Here is a 15496-nt window from a genome sequence, read left to right as displayed (position 1 = left end):
CTCCTTGCATCGCATTCAAAATTTTAATAGAAAAGACAAAAACACAATGTCAATCTCTTTCACGTGGAGTCACACCATACAATTTGAAAGAAGTAAGAATATAATTACTACTTTTCAAATTTTCTATCTAAAGCAAAGCTTGTCTGAAAAACTAACAATATCATACAAATTTTGCCCCTTTGGGGTACATGTAAAATTCTAGCTCAGATATAAAAACTACATAAAAATGAAAATCTTGCGGATAAAAATTCATCTACTTTTAAGATGTCAGTTCATGATCAAATACCTTTTAGTACAGCCTTTGAATGGCCGTATAGCTCATGTGGAAAGTTGGACACGTTTCTGCTATTAAAATGTAACCTTTAGCTTCCTGTGGCAGACTAAGTATTTTTAGACTGACAAAATCAATTGAAAACTATCCTACAAAGAGAAAAACTTCCAGTACACAATGTCAAAATTAAGATTTGTCTCTGTCAAAAAAACCAAACTCCTACCTGAGTAAAAAACAATGCGATATGCCTCAAGTAGCCTAATAAAACGGGCAAAAGACAGCAATGCAGAAATAACAATACCAAATAAAGGTTGCCTACCGTTGAAATGGTACATGTGATGGGACAATGGTACAACTGGTACTGTGGTGGTATATAGTGTATGTCCTACGTTTCTGCTATCTGCCATTGCAATCTTTATTAAATTAATTTTTCGAAGCATTTTCCCTCCTTACCAGAACAAGTTGTAAAAGGGCTACTTTTGCGTAAAAGCTGCTAGCAGTTTGTCAATCTCAAGTTATAATCGTTGAGTTTCTTACATTAGCAACTATTCTAATAGATTCTATTTCAACTAAAGTTCAAGTTTCATGAATTTTTTTAACTGGAATGAATTTTTTTCTAAATATTTGAGAAGAAAATCAAAGTGCCAGGAAGATTTCATGGCACTGTTGAACACACATAGCGTCAAAATACCACAGTAGAGCAGGTAATTCAAGAGCTAGTTGTCTGGCAACTAGCAGTGTAATCATTTTCTGGCTACCTGTTTCCGCCAGTCATGGGATACTTCACGCATTGTCATAGGCAGAATACGAAAGTCTTTTTGTTGATGACGATGGCGTTGGGTCTAAAATCGAAAAAGAAAACATCATTTGACCACACACAAGTTTGATATTGCTTAGAAGAAAAAACTCTTTTCCTGAAGAAGCTTGGAAAGATTTTAACTCTTGATATAAACTGTTACTAGAGGTGGAATGAACTCAAACTAAAAAAAAATTGCTTTTTGCCATGATTTCTTCTTCACTGCTTTTGTGGTATTTAAATTTGGGTTTTCTAGGGATTTAAATTTGTTCTACGGTTTGTTTAGCGTGGTTCAATTTACCACACTGCTTGTAAACAAGAATATTTAACACTAAAAAGGAGAAAATGAACAACTAATGAAAGTCAAATTAAAAATCACATATGATGCATTGTAAACAAATCAGATAATTTCTGATAAACACGAAACTCTTCAGACCATCAGCAAAGATTTATTCATTCTAGGGAATTCCTAAAGCCATTTCTTCTATTCTCCAATTCTTCTTGATGCCATTTCTCCAGTGGTATTAAACTTTGTAAAAAAACTTGCACCCGTTTGAAAATTGTAAAAATGTAATAAATGGAGATAATTCTTGCATTGATAATTTTATTTAATTCTGTAGTAACAAAGAACTGTTTCATTATTATTGGCTGCCTGCTTTATAGGTGTATAGCAAGTCACGTTCATATATCTTGCTTAATTTAAGCAAAGTTGAAATTCACGAAACGATAACTTACAAGCAACCAATCTTAGAATTCATGAATAATCCATACCTTTTAATGACATCAAGACGTTCTCCTCATTCTCATCTGCCTCTTCCGTCTCTCGATCCTCCATATCACCAAGCAATGATACTGAGTCAGTACTATGGTGCAAAAATAGATATCACTGAAGATTTATCTTACAAGGCAACATAAAATCCCAATTTATAAAAACTTTAGTGTCAAACTTATAAATCCAATTTTTCAGAATTCAAGAGGGCTAAATAATAATTTGAATACAAAAATCGTAGCTCAAAAATTGTTTCCAAAACTGTACAGGGCCATCCACCGAAAAAGCCGCATCAATGCTAAAATTCGCACAGATTTGCACAAATCTAAGTATATTCATGTTCTGAAAAGGAGGTTTTCGTACCCGGCTGTCAACGAAAGTTATTCTTCACTCTTGAACATTGTTAGGGATTTTGCAAATTTATCTTCAGAAAGAAGAATACCTATTCATCTCTTTGAAAGCAAGTAAGATGCGTTAAAAATATATGTCACAATGTCTTTATCAGAAATAAATGTCTATGTCGGAAAATTTAATAATTTATTGAGAGCTTCTAGGGATTGGTAAATTGCTTTATTATAAACCCTCAATTTATCTTTTTTCAATATTAATACATTCGAGATATTCCCATCTTATTATGCAAGAAGTCCTATTCTGTCCTACAAATATCATCCAATACGGTTCGATAACCTCGTATACCTGCTATAAACTTGTATAAATCTTAAACCAATTTTAGTTTCACTTACAAGCTATATTGCTTCGAAACTTTTGGCTTAGCTTCAGTTGATCCTTCTTTCCTATAAAAGAAAATGTTGTATTATTTCCATAAGTATGAAAAAGAAAGCACATTCAATCGCTAAAAAGCTATGCACAGTGCTTTATGGACTAGTCTTAAAATTCTAGCAGTATTATAACGATAAATACTATCATCATAAAAAATGATTTCAGGTTTGTTTTGAAAATGATAACCAGCTTTCCACACAGCTGAAAACTCAGCGGAACCAGAGAAAATGTTTTATGTAGACTGATTTCAACTTTATGGTTTCAAGTTGCGTAAGTACCAGCATACCATCCAATATTATCATATCATCACATATCATCAAGATAAAATAAAAAACTAAGATAGTCTAACTAAGGCCCTGTTTACACGGAATCGGACCCAAGTAGTATCAATTTTGAGGGGGTGTTTACACGGGTTCGGATTTGAAAATATTTGCAGTTTCACGGGATCGGATCCGTATGGATCCAAGATGAGCAGGCAATTATTCAACCTCAGAAGGGAGAAAACAATTGTTCCTTTATAGCGGTTGAAGGCTATTGTATCTGCCTTCATATTTTTGTTGTATTGTTTCTCAATAAGATACTCCTTGGATTTTGTATATTTCATTTTCCAGCACAAATTTCAGCAGTATAGCCGTCTCCTCATCAGTCCAACCATAAACTTGCTTATTGGTCCTTTATCAACCTCTTTACTTATTTCGAAAAAGCAGAAATTTTGATAAATAGATTTGATTGCTGAGGATGAGCCAAGTCAAAAGATTCGAAATAATAAATTTCTTACGAAGAACCTCGAAATTGACATCTTCCGCCTTGTTTGTACCTGTTTGGATCCAACCGTTTACACGAGACCTTTTAGGGATCGGATCTAAACGGGTCCACCTTCAGAAGCGATCCCAAGCGGGTACGGATAGCAGATCAAACTGGGATCCCGTGTAAACGCAAAGCCTTTTTGTACCACTTTGGTTTCGGATCCGTACGGGCCAAAAAAGGGGCTGGAAACCTTACTAAACCATGATAGAAATGATCATTCGCCTCGGCAAGGCTTGCTCTTGTCAAAGGTGGTCTTGTTTCGGAGAGCTCGTTCCACCAAAAATCGGAATGCAAAAAGGGAGAAAAATCGAGAGGTTTTAGTTAGACTGTCTTAGTTCCTTATCTTATCTTGATATCATCAAAGATACAATTGATCCAATGTGCCCTATAAATGATGGCGTTGAGGATACGAAGCATTATTTGCTTTCTTGCCACTTATATTATGCTCATAGACATGATCTTCTCAACAGTGTCAATGCATTATAACATCAACATGGCCCGTCAAAGTTTTGAAATGAAACTCTACTTAATGTTTTTTTGTATGGCGATGAAAGGCTACCAATTGCTGTTAATAGAGAAATAATCAATTCAACTCTGAGATACATTCATGCATCGCAAATATTTCGGTAAATCGCCGCTACCCTCGCTACTAGCAGACAGTTTCTTTCTTGTTTCTTTTCTTTCTTTCTGTAGTTTCCGTAATCAAAGCCTGTTTTAAGAAACTAGTTGGGTGTATATAAACATGCAAACCTTCTGGGTGTCTCGCCTGGTGTATATTTACCCTCCCTAGGTGTTTCACCTTGCATCATTTTTGGAACAGAACTTGAGATAATTGTGAATGGCCACAGGGTTGTTATGAAGATGTCCCCTCCTTCCCTTTGGTATCGTTATAGTACTATATTTGAAGCAGTGTTTTGTAAATTTCTCTGAGCATAAACAAAATGTACCAACATGTCTCTTATTGCATTCTTAAGAATAATTTTTTTAGTATTTTTAAGCTTTTAGCTTGGTTTTAAAACAGACAAGTACAAGTACATTGGTTACAAATTCTAGCTTTGTGAAGGAATGAAAAGACAATTATTACAGGCATACACAATACTTACGAATATGTAACCACATCCTCAAGAAGAGACTCCAGGGCCTTTATTTCGTCTGTCGACAAGCTAAAAAGCAACAATGTCTGTTGAACAACGATTCTGTCAACAAAAATTACGCAAACAAGATTTTTATTTAAGATTTTAATTGATACAGCTCTAGACCATGTAATTGTCTTCCAGACCATGTTTTGAAATGACAAAGTCAATTTACTGTCAGAAACGCATGATATGTTTAAGATTTTTAGTTTGAGTCGCTCTTACTGGGAAGATAAGTGTATCAAATTTGAAAATATATTTCGAATCAAATCACGAAATTGATAAAATTGCAGCTTATGCATTTGATAGGAAACAGTTCTTTCATTAAAGTGCTTTGTTTCATGCAATCATGATAAATTTAGCTCTTCCAAAAACATTTGTCAGCAAGTATGACTTATCTGTCAAGCCGACGATTCAATGAAAGAAAATGAAAAAAGCAATCTTACTCATTCTCGTCACAAACTTGAGCTATAAGGCTCTTTTCAATCTGCGCTATGACCGTGTCTTCCTCATCAGCAGTCAACTTTGAGAAGCGAATGTCATGCAGAGATCCAATTATCTTTTCTCCTAAAGATGCACTTTTCTGCAGTGGCATACCTGGGATCTCAACCTCGCCCGGTGATGTAATTGCTTCCGGTATAGCCTCTTGTATTCGATGCTGCACGTACAAAGATGCCGGTCGGGTACGTGATTTCTTACCCTGTGATAATTTTCGTCTAACCACGCTTGTTTCGTACAATGAGGTAGGCCTATTTTTGGCTTTCTGTTTTCTTCTTAGCTTCGGACTCTTTGATTCTGCCGGCGATTTTCTCAGTGTGTTCTTAATTTTTGCTTCGTCCTTTAAAAAGTCTAATCGGATATTTGAACCACCCGTTGCACCAAGATGAGCAAGAGCAGTCATGGAAGATGCACGGGGACTCGGAATACCCATTGTCTCCCTGTGTATAGCTGCGAGATTTTCTATGAAAGACTTGGGTCGCAACCGTTGCTGAATCCTGTGCAATGCAGATATCTCTGACTGGGAACTGCTTTCCAGGACTTTGATAAGCTCTGCATCATCTTCTTTTTCTTCTGTTTCTTGCTGTTCATCGACATTCAGCATATCGTCTTGGGATGCCATGTAACTCTGATACATAGCAGTTTTCTTGAGAATTGATGGTCGCTCAAATTGACTATCTTCTTCAATTATTGCTTGTTTTCTGAATCTTGAGCTACGTCTTCTTCTAGTTAGCAGCCTACAAAGCAATAAGGTGATAAGAAATAAGTTTGTACGATACTATAAGGTTAATGGAAGATGTAAATCATTGGCTAAACACATTTGTGGAAATGTAAAAGACATCTCTGGTCACTAGAGAAGTTGGATGTAACATTGGTAAGCAAAACTGCACTTAAAGATATCAAAAATAAAGGAATGAATGAATCATCAATCTCCTGGTATTTGCATAAGACAACATGAAAATTGTTGATGAGAAAACCATCCTTTTTCTGTTAATCACAATTTGACAATGAGTGCACAGCAATTTAAAAAGTCCCGTTCACATTATTCTTGATTTACATCGAAATATCTTGATTTTACACTCCGATTTTACACTCCGATTTTACACTCTAAAGCTTGATTTTTTGCTCCGTTCATACACTCCGATCACTGTAATGAAAATCAGCCTAACTAAACATCATGAAAAATAACTTATCTTATTTTTAGAGAAGAGTCGTGATTGAAGTAGACTTACGTAGGGTCAATTTCTGACTCATCTTCCTTTTCTTCTCCATCTTCAATTTCCGCTATGTCTTGAACTTGATCCTCCACCTCAATTGCTTCTTCGAGATATTCATTTTGCAGGATTTGAAGTGTTAATGTATATTGATCTCCTTGAGTGACAGAGGAATCATCCTTTGAGCTTCCTTCCATTCTGTCTTCACTAAAGAAATTTAACCGAAAATGATTACAAGGGTTTTCAAGGATAATCCTGTCTTGTCTGTTCCCGTTACACCCCTTTGCCCTCCGCTGGCTATGTTTCTGGTATATATAGAGGGTGTTTTTGAAACTATTGAAAAACATATTCAAAGATTGAGCTCCAAAGCATTTTTCATGTAGTTTCTACGATACATAAGTTTTCTACAGAAACAAAGTTGTATAAATGATTTAATAATAACCTTGCATAAGTTGCTTGTTAAAAAGAATGCTAGTCCATTGTAAATGGCTTTATTACCGCTCCATCGACGTGATTTCGCTCTCAACTTATCATTAGCCATGAATGCTAAGGAGCGACAAACAAGTCATGCCCGATGAACAATAGGTTGATTCTCATAAAATGATGCAGTTTAGAAGAATTAAACTGAGAGCTGGTTAATTCGTAGTCAGGTTGAGAATCATTGTGGATTATTATAATTTAGCACCTCATTTGTGTATCCGTTGTTCGTTGCTTATGAAGCTCAGCCAGTCTTCGAAGTCTTGCAGCGGGTCGCTCATCAGTAGCTAATGCAGGCCTAAAAATAAACAAAAAGTGAGCATTTCAAAATTAACACTACATTTGAAAGCCAAGTGTTCTTCTTGTGCTCTCTTTTATTCTCTTTTCTTTAACTCTGTTTTTTAACACACACAAAAAATTATATGCAACAAGAGAAAAAAAGTATCGAAAACTTTATCCACTCGCGATGATTTTCCTGAGGGGCGATTCACTCTTGCAAATAGCGTACGAGATTTTGCCTAAAATAAAAGGATTTCTGGGGATTTTCAGATAACATAAGAGGATTTTCTTAGAGTGATTTTCCCCACGGATTTTCCTTATGCACAAACAAACAAGCAAGAAAAGAACGAAAAACATTTTCAAATGGAGAGAAAAAGAAAAGACCTAAAGACTTTTGTTCTCCTTTTATTCGTACTATCGTGTCTGGACGAAACAGTTAATCTCAGAAAGAAACTCTTAATAAACTGCTATTTTGGAAAGCTTCTTACTTTGCTCCGCGTCTCAAAACTCGCAACGTTTCACGGTATTTCTCAAGCATTTCATCATATATTTTGTACTTTCTCTCTTTTTCCAAATCTCGATGTGGCTCTTGAGATTTTATCCTGGAGGAAGAAAACCATGCTCTTAAACTGAAATTTTCTAATGAAAATTTGCCTCAAAATGATAGGTATTACAGTATGATTAAAATAAATGTCAAAGTATTAGCAGACATAGATTCTAAGTACTGCAGAAGTAAATATGGTGGGGTCTCAGAAGAAAGAAATTAATAGCGGAATAAGAGGAGGAAAAAATAATTGCAAGGAAAGGGTGATGATCTTAAAAAAACCACAGAAAAAACAAAAGAAGGAGCGCTTTTCGTTTTATGCAGAATCGGCAGAAGCTAGAATATTCTTTCAAGGTTTACTTTGTGGCTATAAAAAATTTTCTTGAAACATCTCTTGTTCGTGGTTCGATCGTGATCAGTTCATGGTAAACGATCTTACAAAGCTTGAAAGTTAATTTGTCCAATAAAACTAGCATATTTCAATAGGTGATGTGTAAACGTGTATTAGCAGGGAAATGTAATCCCCTACGAAACCTTTTTCTTTGAAGAATTAAACTACTTTTTTTTAATGAGGGTGAACGTTCATAATTAATGAGGGTGAACATTCATTCAAGGGGCAAACCAACAAAGTTGTTAGCTTCCTTTCTTATGATTCCGAAAAGAAATGCCTATAGTGGAGAAATGCTGGAAAGAACTGGGAAAATACTGGAAAAAGCTGGAATAATACTTGAAAGGCTTTGCTGCAAGACACAACAGAGCATCTCTGGGGCTAGGACGGGTAAGAAGGAGGGGGTATTTAGAACGAAAGCTGTTCATCTTTCAAGGCATAGCTTTCGAATAACCTCTATGTCATCAAAATGTACTCACGCAATTGACATTCTTCTAACTTTATCAAAAACATTGTTTTTACGACGATTTCTCTTCGCAACCGTCGACAGCCAAGCTGCACTCATTTCGTCGTCTTCAGATTCGTCAATATCATCGCTCCTTAAAGGAAAGTGAGCAGGGTTAAAGAGGACAAGGGGGCCTCTCAATCTATACATTGTATGAGTAAGAAAGACCGATCATATATTGTATGGGGAAAGGAACAAAGTAAACAAAGTCTGCAAGGTTAGCAAATATAGAAATATGAAAATGTTGGGGAAAGGTAATAGGGGCCAGCCTTGAGAAACAATGCCTCTTTTAATTTGTAATAGCCCTTTTACAAAATTCTATCAAGAAATATAGAATAAACAGTCAATTAACAACAGTAGCTATCATTGGAGGTATTTGATTTTCATGTGATTGTTACACGTGATCAGTGGTGCTAGCTTATTATTCTTCTATATGCTTCACGTGGCCAAAGCAGGCGTATATCTCAACAACAACATTCCCAAAAAATTCCAAGACATAAAAAGTACGTTCAATCCTTACTCTTTGCGCTTTTTCGCTAATTCTTTGTTTCTCTCGTAAATGAATATGGAGAGGCTACCTCCAAGGAATATCAGGATGGTGCCGCTGGCCGGAATGACCCTGTAGTAATCAAGAGCCTCGTCTTCCTGTTCAGCCTCTTTCGGTGGAGATGCTCCATCTTGGTTGAGTGTAGAGCTGCTATTGCCAGAATTTGGTTTTTGTGTTAACGGAGGCGCTGGTTTTCCCTCTTCGGAAAGGTTAACTGCAAACATATTTTTAAGAAATAACGTAAAATTTCGTAAAATATCTCCAGATGCAGCTAAACCAATTTAATAGCAGAAAGCAAATGCAAACTTACAAATAATATGGCAGATTTAGAATCAAATCAAAATATGATAGCTGGGTGTGGAGATAACACAAAATGGCCAGGAAAGATCGTCGCGTCAATAAATAATAAATTCGCATATTACCTTTCTTAACTTTTTCACCTTTTGACTCAGTGAGCGGAAATGCTATGAGTCTTTTTTAATCTCGTGAAATTAATTGTTATTGAGCCACGTCAGTTAACAAAGGTCTTAAATCTAATTCCTTTCAAAGACTGAAAAAACCAAATCGAATTGAATAAAGCAGGAAAGCTCAACAAGGGTGGAGGATATGGTAGCTAAGTTGTAACGCAATGCGGAAAAGTTGAGTCTTGTTCCAAAAAGGATTTTATTTCCTTAACAATTCAGAAAGTTGAGATTGAATAAGGTAAGTAAAATACTAAATAAATCAAAGCTAAGTAACAGTATCATGAAAAGGCCAATACTGATTATCGATAGAAATTATATAGGACATATTAAACAAAGTTTTAACATGTCCTCGTCAGAAGACAGTGAATTGGTATTTTAAGGTCTAATGTCATTACAAGTGGGATATTTCCGCCAGTGACCGCGGAAGCAGGGGAGGGGGGGGGGGGCTACGAGGCTTTAGCCCCTTCAATAATTTCCAAAATGTGCTCAAATCATACCAAAAATGGCCCTGCTCTTGGCTTTTTAGCATGTTTAGCCCCCCTAATCTGTAATATGCTCACTACCATTTTGAGTGTGTCATATCAATACCAATTTTGAGTGTGTCATATCAATACCAATTTTGAGTGTGTCATATCAATACCAATTTTGAGTGTGTCATATCAATACCAATTTTGAGTGTGTCATATCAATACAAAGATACCAATTTATATGCTGTTATCAGTTTTTCTTAACCATTAACAAAAACATGTTATAATCTAGCTATCATTACACACAATTTCAAACATAAGTTTGGGCAACCAAATTTTAAGTTTGTAAATTGGCTTTGAAATAGTTTTGGTACTGCGGCAAAAAATGAATAAAATAGTTTCCTTTATGCCACTATATAGAACGATATTTATAGAAGAAGAAGAACTCTAAACAGAAGAAGAAGAAGAAGAAGCAGACGAAGAAGAAGAAGAAGAAGAAGAAGAAGAAGTAGAAAAAGTAGAAGAAGAAGAAGAAGAAGAAGAAGAAGGAAAAGTATATTTGGGGCAGAATGTTCATATTGAAAGATGGTGCACAAATACTTGGAAGTTGGATTACTCTACGCGAAATTTGGCCAAGAAGAGGAAAGTGTCTGAAAGTAGCATGATCACATTACAAACTTTTTCTTTAGTATATTTGGGGCAAAATGTTCATATTGAAAGCTGGTCCTCAAATACTTGCAAGTTGGATTACTCTACGCGAAATTTGGCCAAGAAGAGGAAAGAGCTTGAAAGTAGCATGATCACATTACAAACTTTTTCTTTAGTATATTTGGGGCAAAATGTTCATATTGAAAGCTGGTCCTCAAATACTTGCAAGTTGGATTACTCTACGCGAAATTTGGCCAAGAAGAGGAAAGAGCTTGAAAGTAGCATGATCACATTACAAACTTTTTCTTTAGTATATTTGGGGCAAAATGTTCATATTGAAAGCTGGTCCTCAAATACTTGCAAGTTGGATTACTCTACGCGAAATTTGGCCAAGAAGAGGAAAGAGTCTGAAAGTAGCATGATCACATTACAAACTTTTTCTTTGGTATATTTGGGGCAAAATGTTCATATTGAAAGCTGGTCCTCAAATACTTGCAAGTTGGATTACTCTACGCGAAATTTGGCCAAGAAGAGGAAAGAGTCTGAAATTAGCATGATAACATTACAAACTTTTTCTTTCTTACAAAACACATCTCTTACTAGGACTCTTTTCTACTTTCGAGAAGAAAGAGACGCGGCAGAAGACAAGCTTAAGCATCATGCTGAATAATTTCAAATAATTTCTAATGGATTTATTGATTAATCCCATTGGCGTTTAGCAACGATTAAACTGGTTTATGATTCTTAATCAAAGCCAATAACATCAAATGAATTTGAATGTACGATTAGAAAAGCACTGATAGTCTTTGCCATATGGTCAATGAGGTTCTATCCTGCATTGCAATCAATATCTATATTCAATGTTCACAAACTCTTTCGATCTTGCGGAGTGATATGCGAAATCGGATTATGAATGGGGGTAGCTGTACTTAAGCAAAATTAGAACTTCTCAAGGCAGCCATGAAGGCAGATGGAAAGAAAAAGTGATTCCATTTTTTGAATACACTCTCTTTTACAGCCTCGATATTCTCAAGACATTATTGTTCTTTGCAAGTCTGATTTGGCTTTGGGAGATATCGCCCGCTCCTGAATAAAAACCACGCTTTTGAAAAATGAGATATGTCAGTTCTGCGATTTCCTCTTATGAATATTGCAAAACTGGTAACTGCTAAAAAATGAGACACAAATATGCGATAATTAAAAATTGGATAATTCTGGGCCTGAATATTCTTATAAAGAATATTCTTATAGGAAAGGTACTTTCTACAATGGCAGGATTGTCAGAGAGTTGAAGGAGACGTTTTGCAAGAAGTTGAGTAAAAGCAATTTTATGTCTATTATTATCATCTTTGTTCTTAGCTCTGAAAATTTTGAAGAAAAATTGGCATCACATTGAAAAAATTTATAATCAGTTTCAATGATGTTGAGCCTTCGACGTAAATCAACATTGGATTTTTCTTTTTTGGCGCTATTTGTTAAATTTATTAATTTGGAAAGATGCGTAAAAAGTTTCCGCTGTTGCATTTCTTTTTTACCCAAACAAAAAAAGAAAATTTCAAGGAATCCTATCACTATTTTTTCTAGAATAGTGAGGTAAAGTGATCGTGTAAATTATGGAACAGTAACAAGATACAATTCTCTTCCTGTTTGGCACATTTTGCACAGGGTGTACAAACTCACTGGATGAGCCATATTTTAGTACCAAAGTTCGATTTGGGCATGCCAATACTATTCAAATATTCTTTTTATTTTTCTTTGCTTTTTTGTTCTTTGCTTAAAAATTTTATCAGCAAAACAGTAAACGCTATTTTTTCTATGTTATTTTCAAAACAGAGAACGTTACGATATATGTCTTATTCAAATGACAAAATTGAATGCAGTGTTGCTGTTTTTACGAGAAATCAAATACTTGAAGCTTGAAAATTTTATATATTAAAAGCAACAGAATAATTGTTTATCTACATCATTATCAAGAAAATCAAGAAATTTAAAATATTATCAAGGAAATTCTCAGCTGAAAGATTTCAAAACACATAGGCACACAGAATACCTTTGATTCGATCATTTTCATCCTATCAATTATTCAGCTTGAGACATAAACATTTGCGTTGGCTAAAATCTCAGCATATTGTCAGCTATGTAGACTTATAGCTATATATGCACAGGCAATTTCACGAAAACTGGGCTTAATGCAAAACAGTCTTTCAAAGCATGACGTTTTCAAAAAGTTTTGAAAAAGCTAGCTAGACAAACCCGTGGTCATTATAAAGTGCACAAAGCTTCAATTACTTTTCGACAAATTTCAATTCTTCAAGGCTTTATTTACTTGTTAATTGGTTATGGTTATCTTTGGAACTTTGCTATCTTCAATAGTCAATAAAATTGTATTAGATATATAATATTAATTTATATTTCTATATAAACATGTGCGTTATATTTCCTAATGAGCAACTTATTTCCTTTTCTATTATTCAAAACTTTTGTATTTTCGAATGTAGACACTCCGTACGCAGCACTGTGGTGTGGTCCAACAAAATGTCTTTTGATCACAACTTTTGAACGAATTCAACCGTATCGAAAAATAAATATTTATAAAAATTATTAAAAGATAAGGGGAAATCTCCTGCCTGTATAACCTTTGTTATGCATCGATGATAATACCTTAATTGTGAACGTTACAAAGGGTTTACCAGGTGATAACACGAGACATTTGCTGGAAGCTTTATGCCAAGTTTGTTGAAGAAAAAGCTGAGAACTGCAATGCTTATGTCGATAGCAAAAAGAAATGTCTCTCATAAATTACCTGTAAAATATAACGTCGAGAGATTTTCGAGAAATAATGCTTTCCTTGGGTTCGTCTAGTGTTATTGAAAAGCAATAATTGTAAAATTAAGAAAAGATAATCACGGGTCGCTAATCGCATCGTGAAATGGTGATGAACATATAAATTAGGCAGCTAAAGGAACTCACCTCGTTGGCAAATGGAATGTTCGACCAGCGAATAAACAAGAACGAGTGAAATAAGTGCCTGTCTCACAGTCATTTTGCTCAATAAACCAACTCACATTGTTGGTAGGCTCACAAACGTGAACGCAGCTGATGTCTTTTGCTTTATGGCAAGGAAATAAAAGGATATTCGGATTAGAATACTCCAACAGTGACTGCAGAGGCGAGAGAATAGGAGCTTTAACGCTTCGTATAACAATTATTATTATGTTTACATCTTTGGGTTAAGCAGCGTCTTGCTTGCATAAACCACTTTTCCGATGGAATAAATGAATCAAAACAAAGACAATTCTTGTTAAAGAATGTTTTTCCTTGTTAATGCATGAAAATCAATCTTTTCTCTAAGCGCATAGAGTAATCCAACGTATTTCTTGCTTGAAATCCAATGGTAGTTTGACCGCCGCAATATCACAGACAGAATAGTTTCTGAAAAAAAAGGAATCCGTAACTAAGAAGGTAGATGGTGTTGGACAAAGTTAAAAAGTAGAAAAATTCTCTTATGAAAATTAAACTTATTAACTTCATTTACATATACAAAGTTTCATACTTTTTTAGAACTTTATTTCATTAAAAAATGTTGTATTTTTAATAATGCAAGACTGAGAGTTAAAACTTTATTTTTCTGAAAAAATCATGATTATTCGGCAGCTTTAGAGAAACAATTTAATTCGGTGTTGAAGTCAGTGCGTTTAAAGGCTTTTGGCTATATTTATACCCGCTTCAACTAATCCCTGAAATTAAAAATTGAATTTGAAAACTCAATTATTTCTTTTGTTTCAAAGATTGCTATTTCCGACCAGAATTCCATCATTTCATAAAACTTTGGAAAAAATAGCAACTCGGCATCTTATTCATTGTTGTCCCACCGATTTTGCAGTAAAGAGCTTTTGCTTACAGGGAATCTGAATCCAGACTGTATAAAAAATCTTTGCTTTTAATTATACACAATTGGGATCACGGTGAAAATCAAATCTACACATTGGTTTTTCTATCATGAAACAAAATTGAACTGCAGATTAATAATATACTTATTATTTTATCGGGTTCTGATAAATACTTAGACTGAGACACCGATCCTAAATATTTCGAAACGTGTCGTAACATCATGGAATCAAGTAATGTTTTAGTAATCCTTAAACAATTTTAGTGATACTTAGAACCATGCTAGATTTATTTAAAAACATAAAGCCATCATTTTTATGAAAATTAGTCTGTTGAAGGCTTGGTATTAACTTTGCGCTATATTTACTTGCGTTAAATTGAGGTACTTTTCGAATTACTACAGGTAGTAGAATTGAATTCTTACTTACTTGAGAAGCCCTGCTTTGCACAGCATCTTGAATTCTGCTTTCTTGCTCATTATTTGCTACTTGTTATTCCTGGCTTGTTAAGCTACACATTAACGATTGAAACTCGACACTGTATTTTACTCCTTTTGACGTGAATGCACCTGTTACAATAACCCTCTACACAAACAGCTTTCTTTACCAACAAGAATATCTAAGAACATCGCAATTCGAAATTCGCGTATGCTTTTAACGCACTACTGACTACTCTATATAGTATGGCTCAAAACCGAGTGTCCAAAAAGAAGCCACTTTAGTAGCGGTATGGGTTGTAATCTGATAATCTACTTCTGAATTACTTCATGAAGTTTGTCAGTTTCTCGCCATACTATGAAAGCAGAGAAATAATGAAGGAATTGAAGCAAAAAACCACGAATAAAGGTAGCCTGCGCGCAGACTCGACTGGCTTCCCCAGAGATGAATTTAGTTGAATGGAACACTGAATTTTCCAATCAACTAAATTTCCAATTAAAATACTAACCCAAAGCAGTTAGTTTGTGCAACTTCGCATACTTGCCAAGGCAATTTATTTATTCCGTCAAATCCATATTAAGTTT

At 34.9% G+C, this 15496-nt stretch overlaps 1 protein-coding gene across 1 annotated transcript; it reads right to left on the bottom strand.

The window, feature by feature from the left end:
- Positions 1–57: 57 nt before the first annotated feature.
- Positions 58–13972, bottom strand: LOC135684253 (uncharacterized). Its single transcript, XM_065199728.2, has 11 exons — positions 13558–13972; positions 8982–9222; positions 8436–8555; positions 7513–7626; positions 6954–7043; positions 6287–6475; positions 5003–5791; positions 4527–4586; positions 2580–2630; positions 1839–1930; positions 58–1113 (listed from the first exon to the last, which is right to left on the bottom strand). Exons 1-11 carry the CDS (start codon positions 13628–13630, stop codon positions 1055–1057), a joined length of 1878 nt encoding a protein of 625 aa, XP_065055800.2. The 5' UTR covers positions 13631–13972; the 3' UTR covers positions 58–1054.
- Between the last annotated feature and the right edge of the window lie 1524 nt (positions 13973–15496).

This window comes from Rhopilema esculentum, chromosome 10, assembly GCF_057945365.1.
Source record: "Rhopilema esculentum isolate cy_ngs chromosome 10, ASM5794536v1, whole genome shotgun sequence".
NCBI classification, from domain to species: domain Eukaryota; kingdom Metazoa; phylum Cnidaria; class Scyphozoa; order Rhizostomeae; family Rhizostomatidae; genus Rhopilema; species Rhopilema esculentum.
Note: the sequence above shows the minus strand (reverse complement) of the source record. Positions and strands in the feature narration are given on the sequence as shown.

Excerpts from the sequence above, each read along its gene's own strand:
- LOC135684253 (XM_065199728.2), bottom strand. The coding sequence starts at position 13,630 with ATGACTGTGAGACAGGCACTTATTTCACTCGTTCTTGTTTATTCGCTG. Across the intron at positions 2,631-4,526 it reads GAGGATGTGGTTACATATTC|GAAAGAAGGATCAACTGAAG; the intron begins GTAAGTATTGTG and ends TTTCTTTTATAG. Across the intron at positions 1,114-1,838 it reads CGTCTTGATGTCATTAAAAG|ACCCAACGCCATCGTCATCA; the intron begins GTATGGATTATT and ends TTTCGATTTTAG.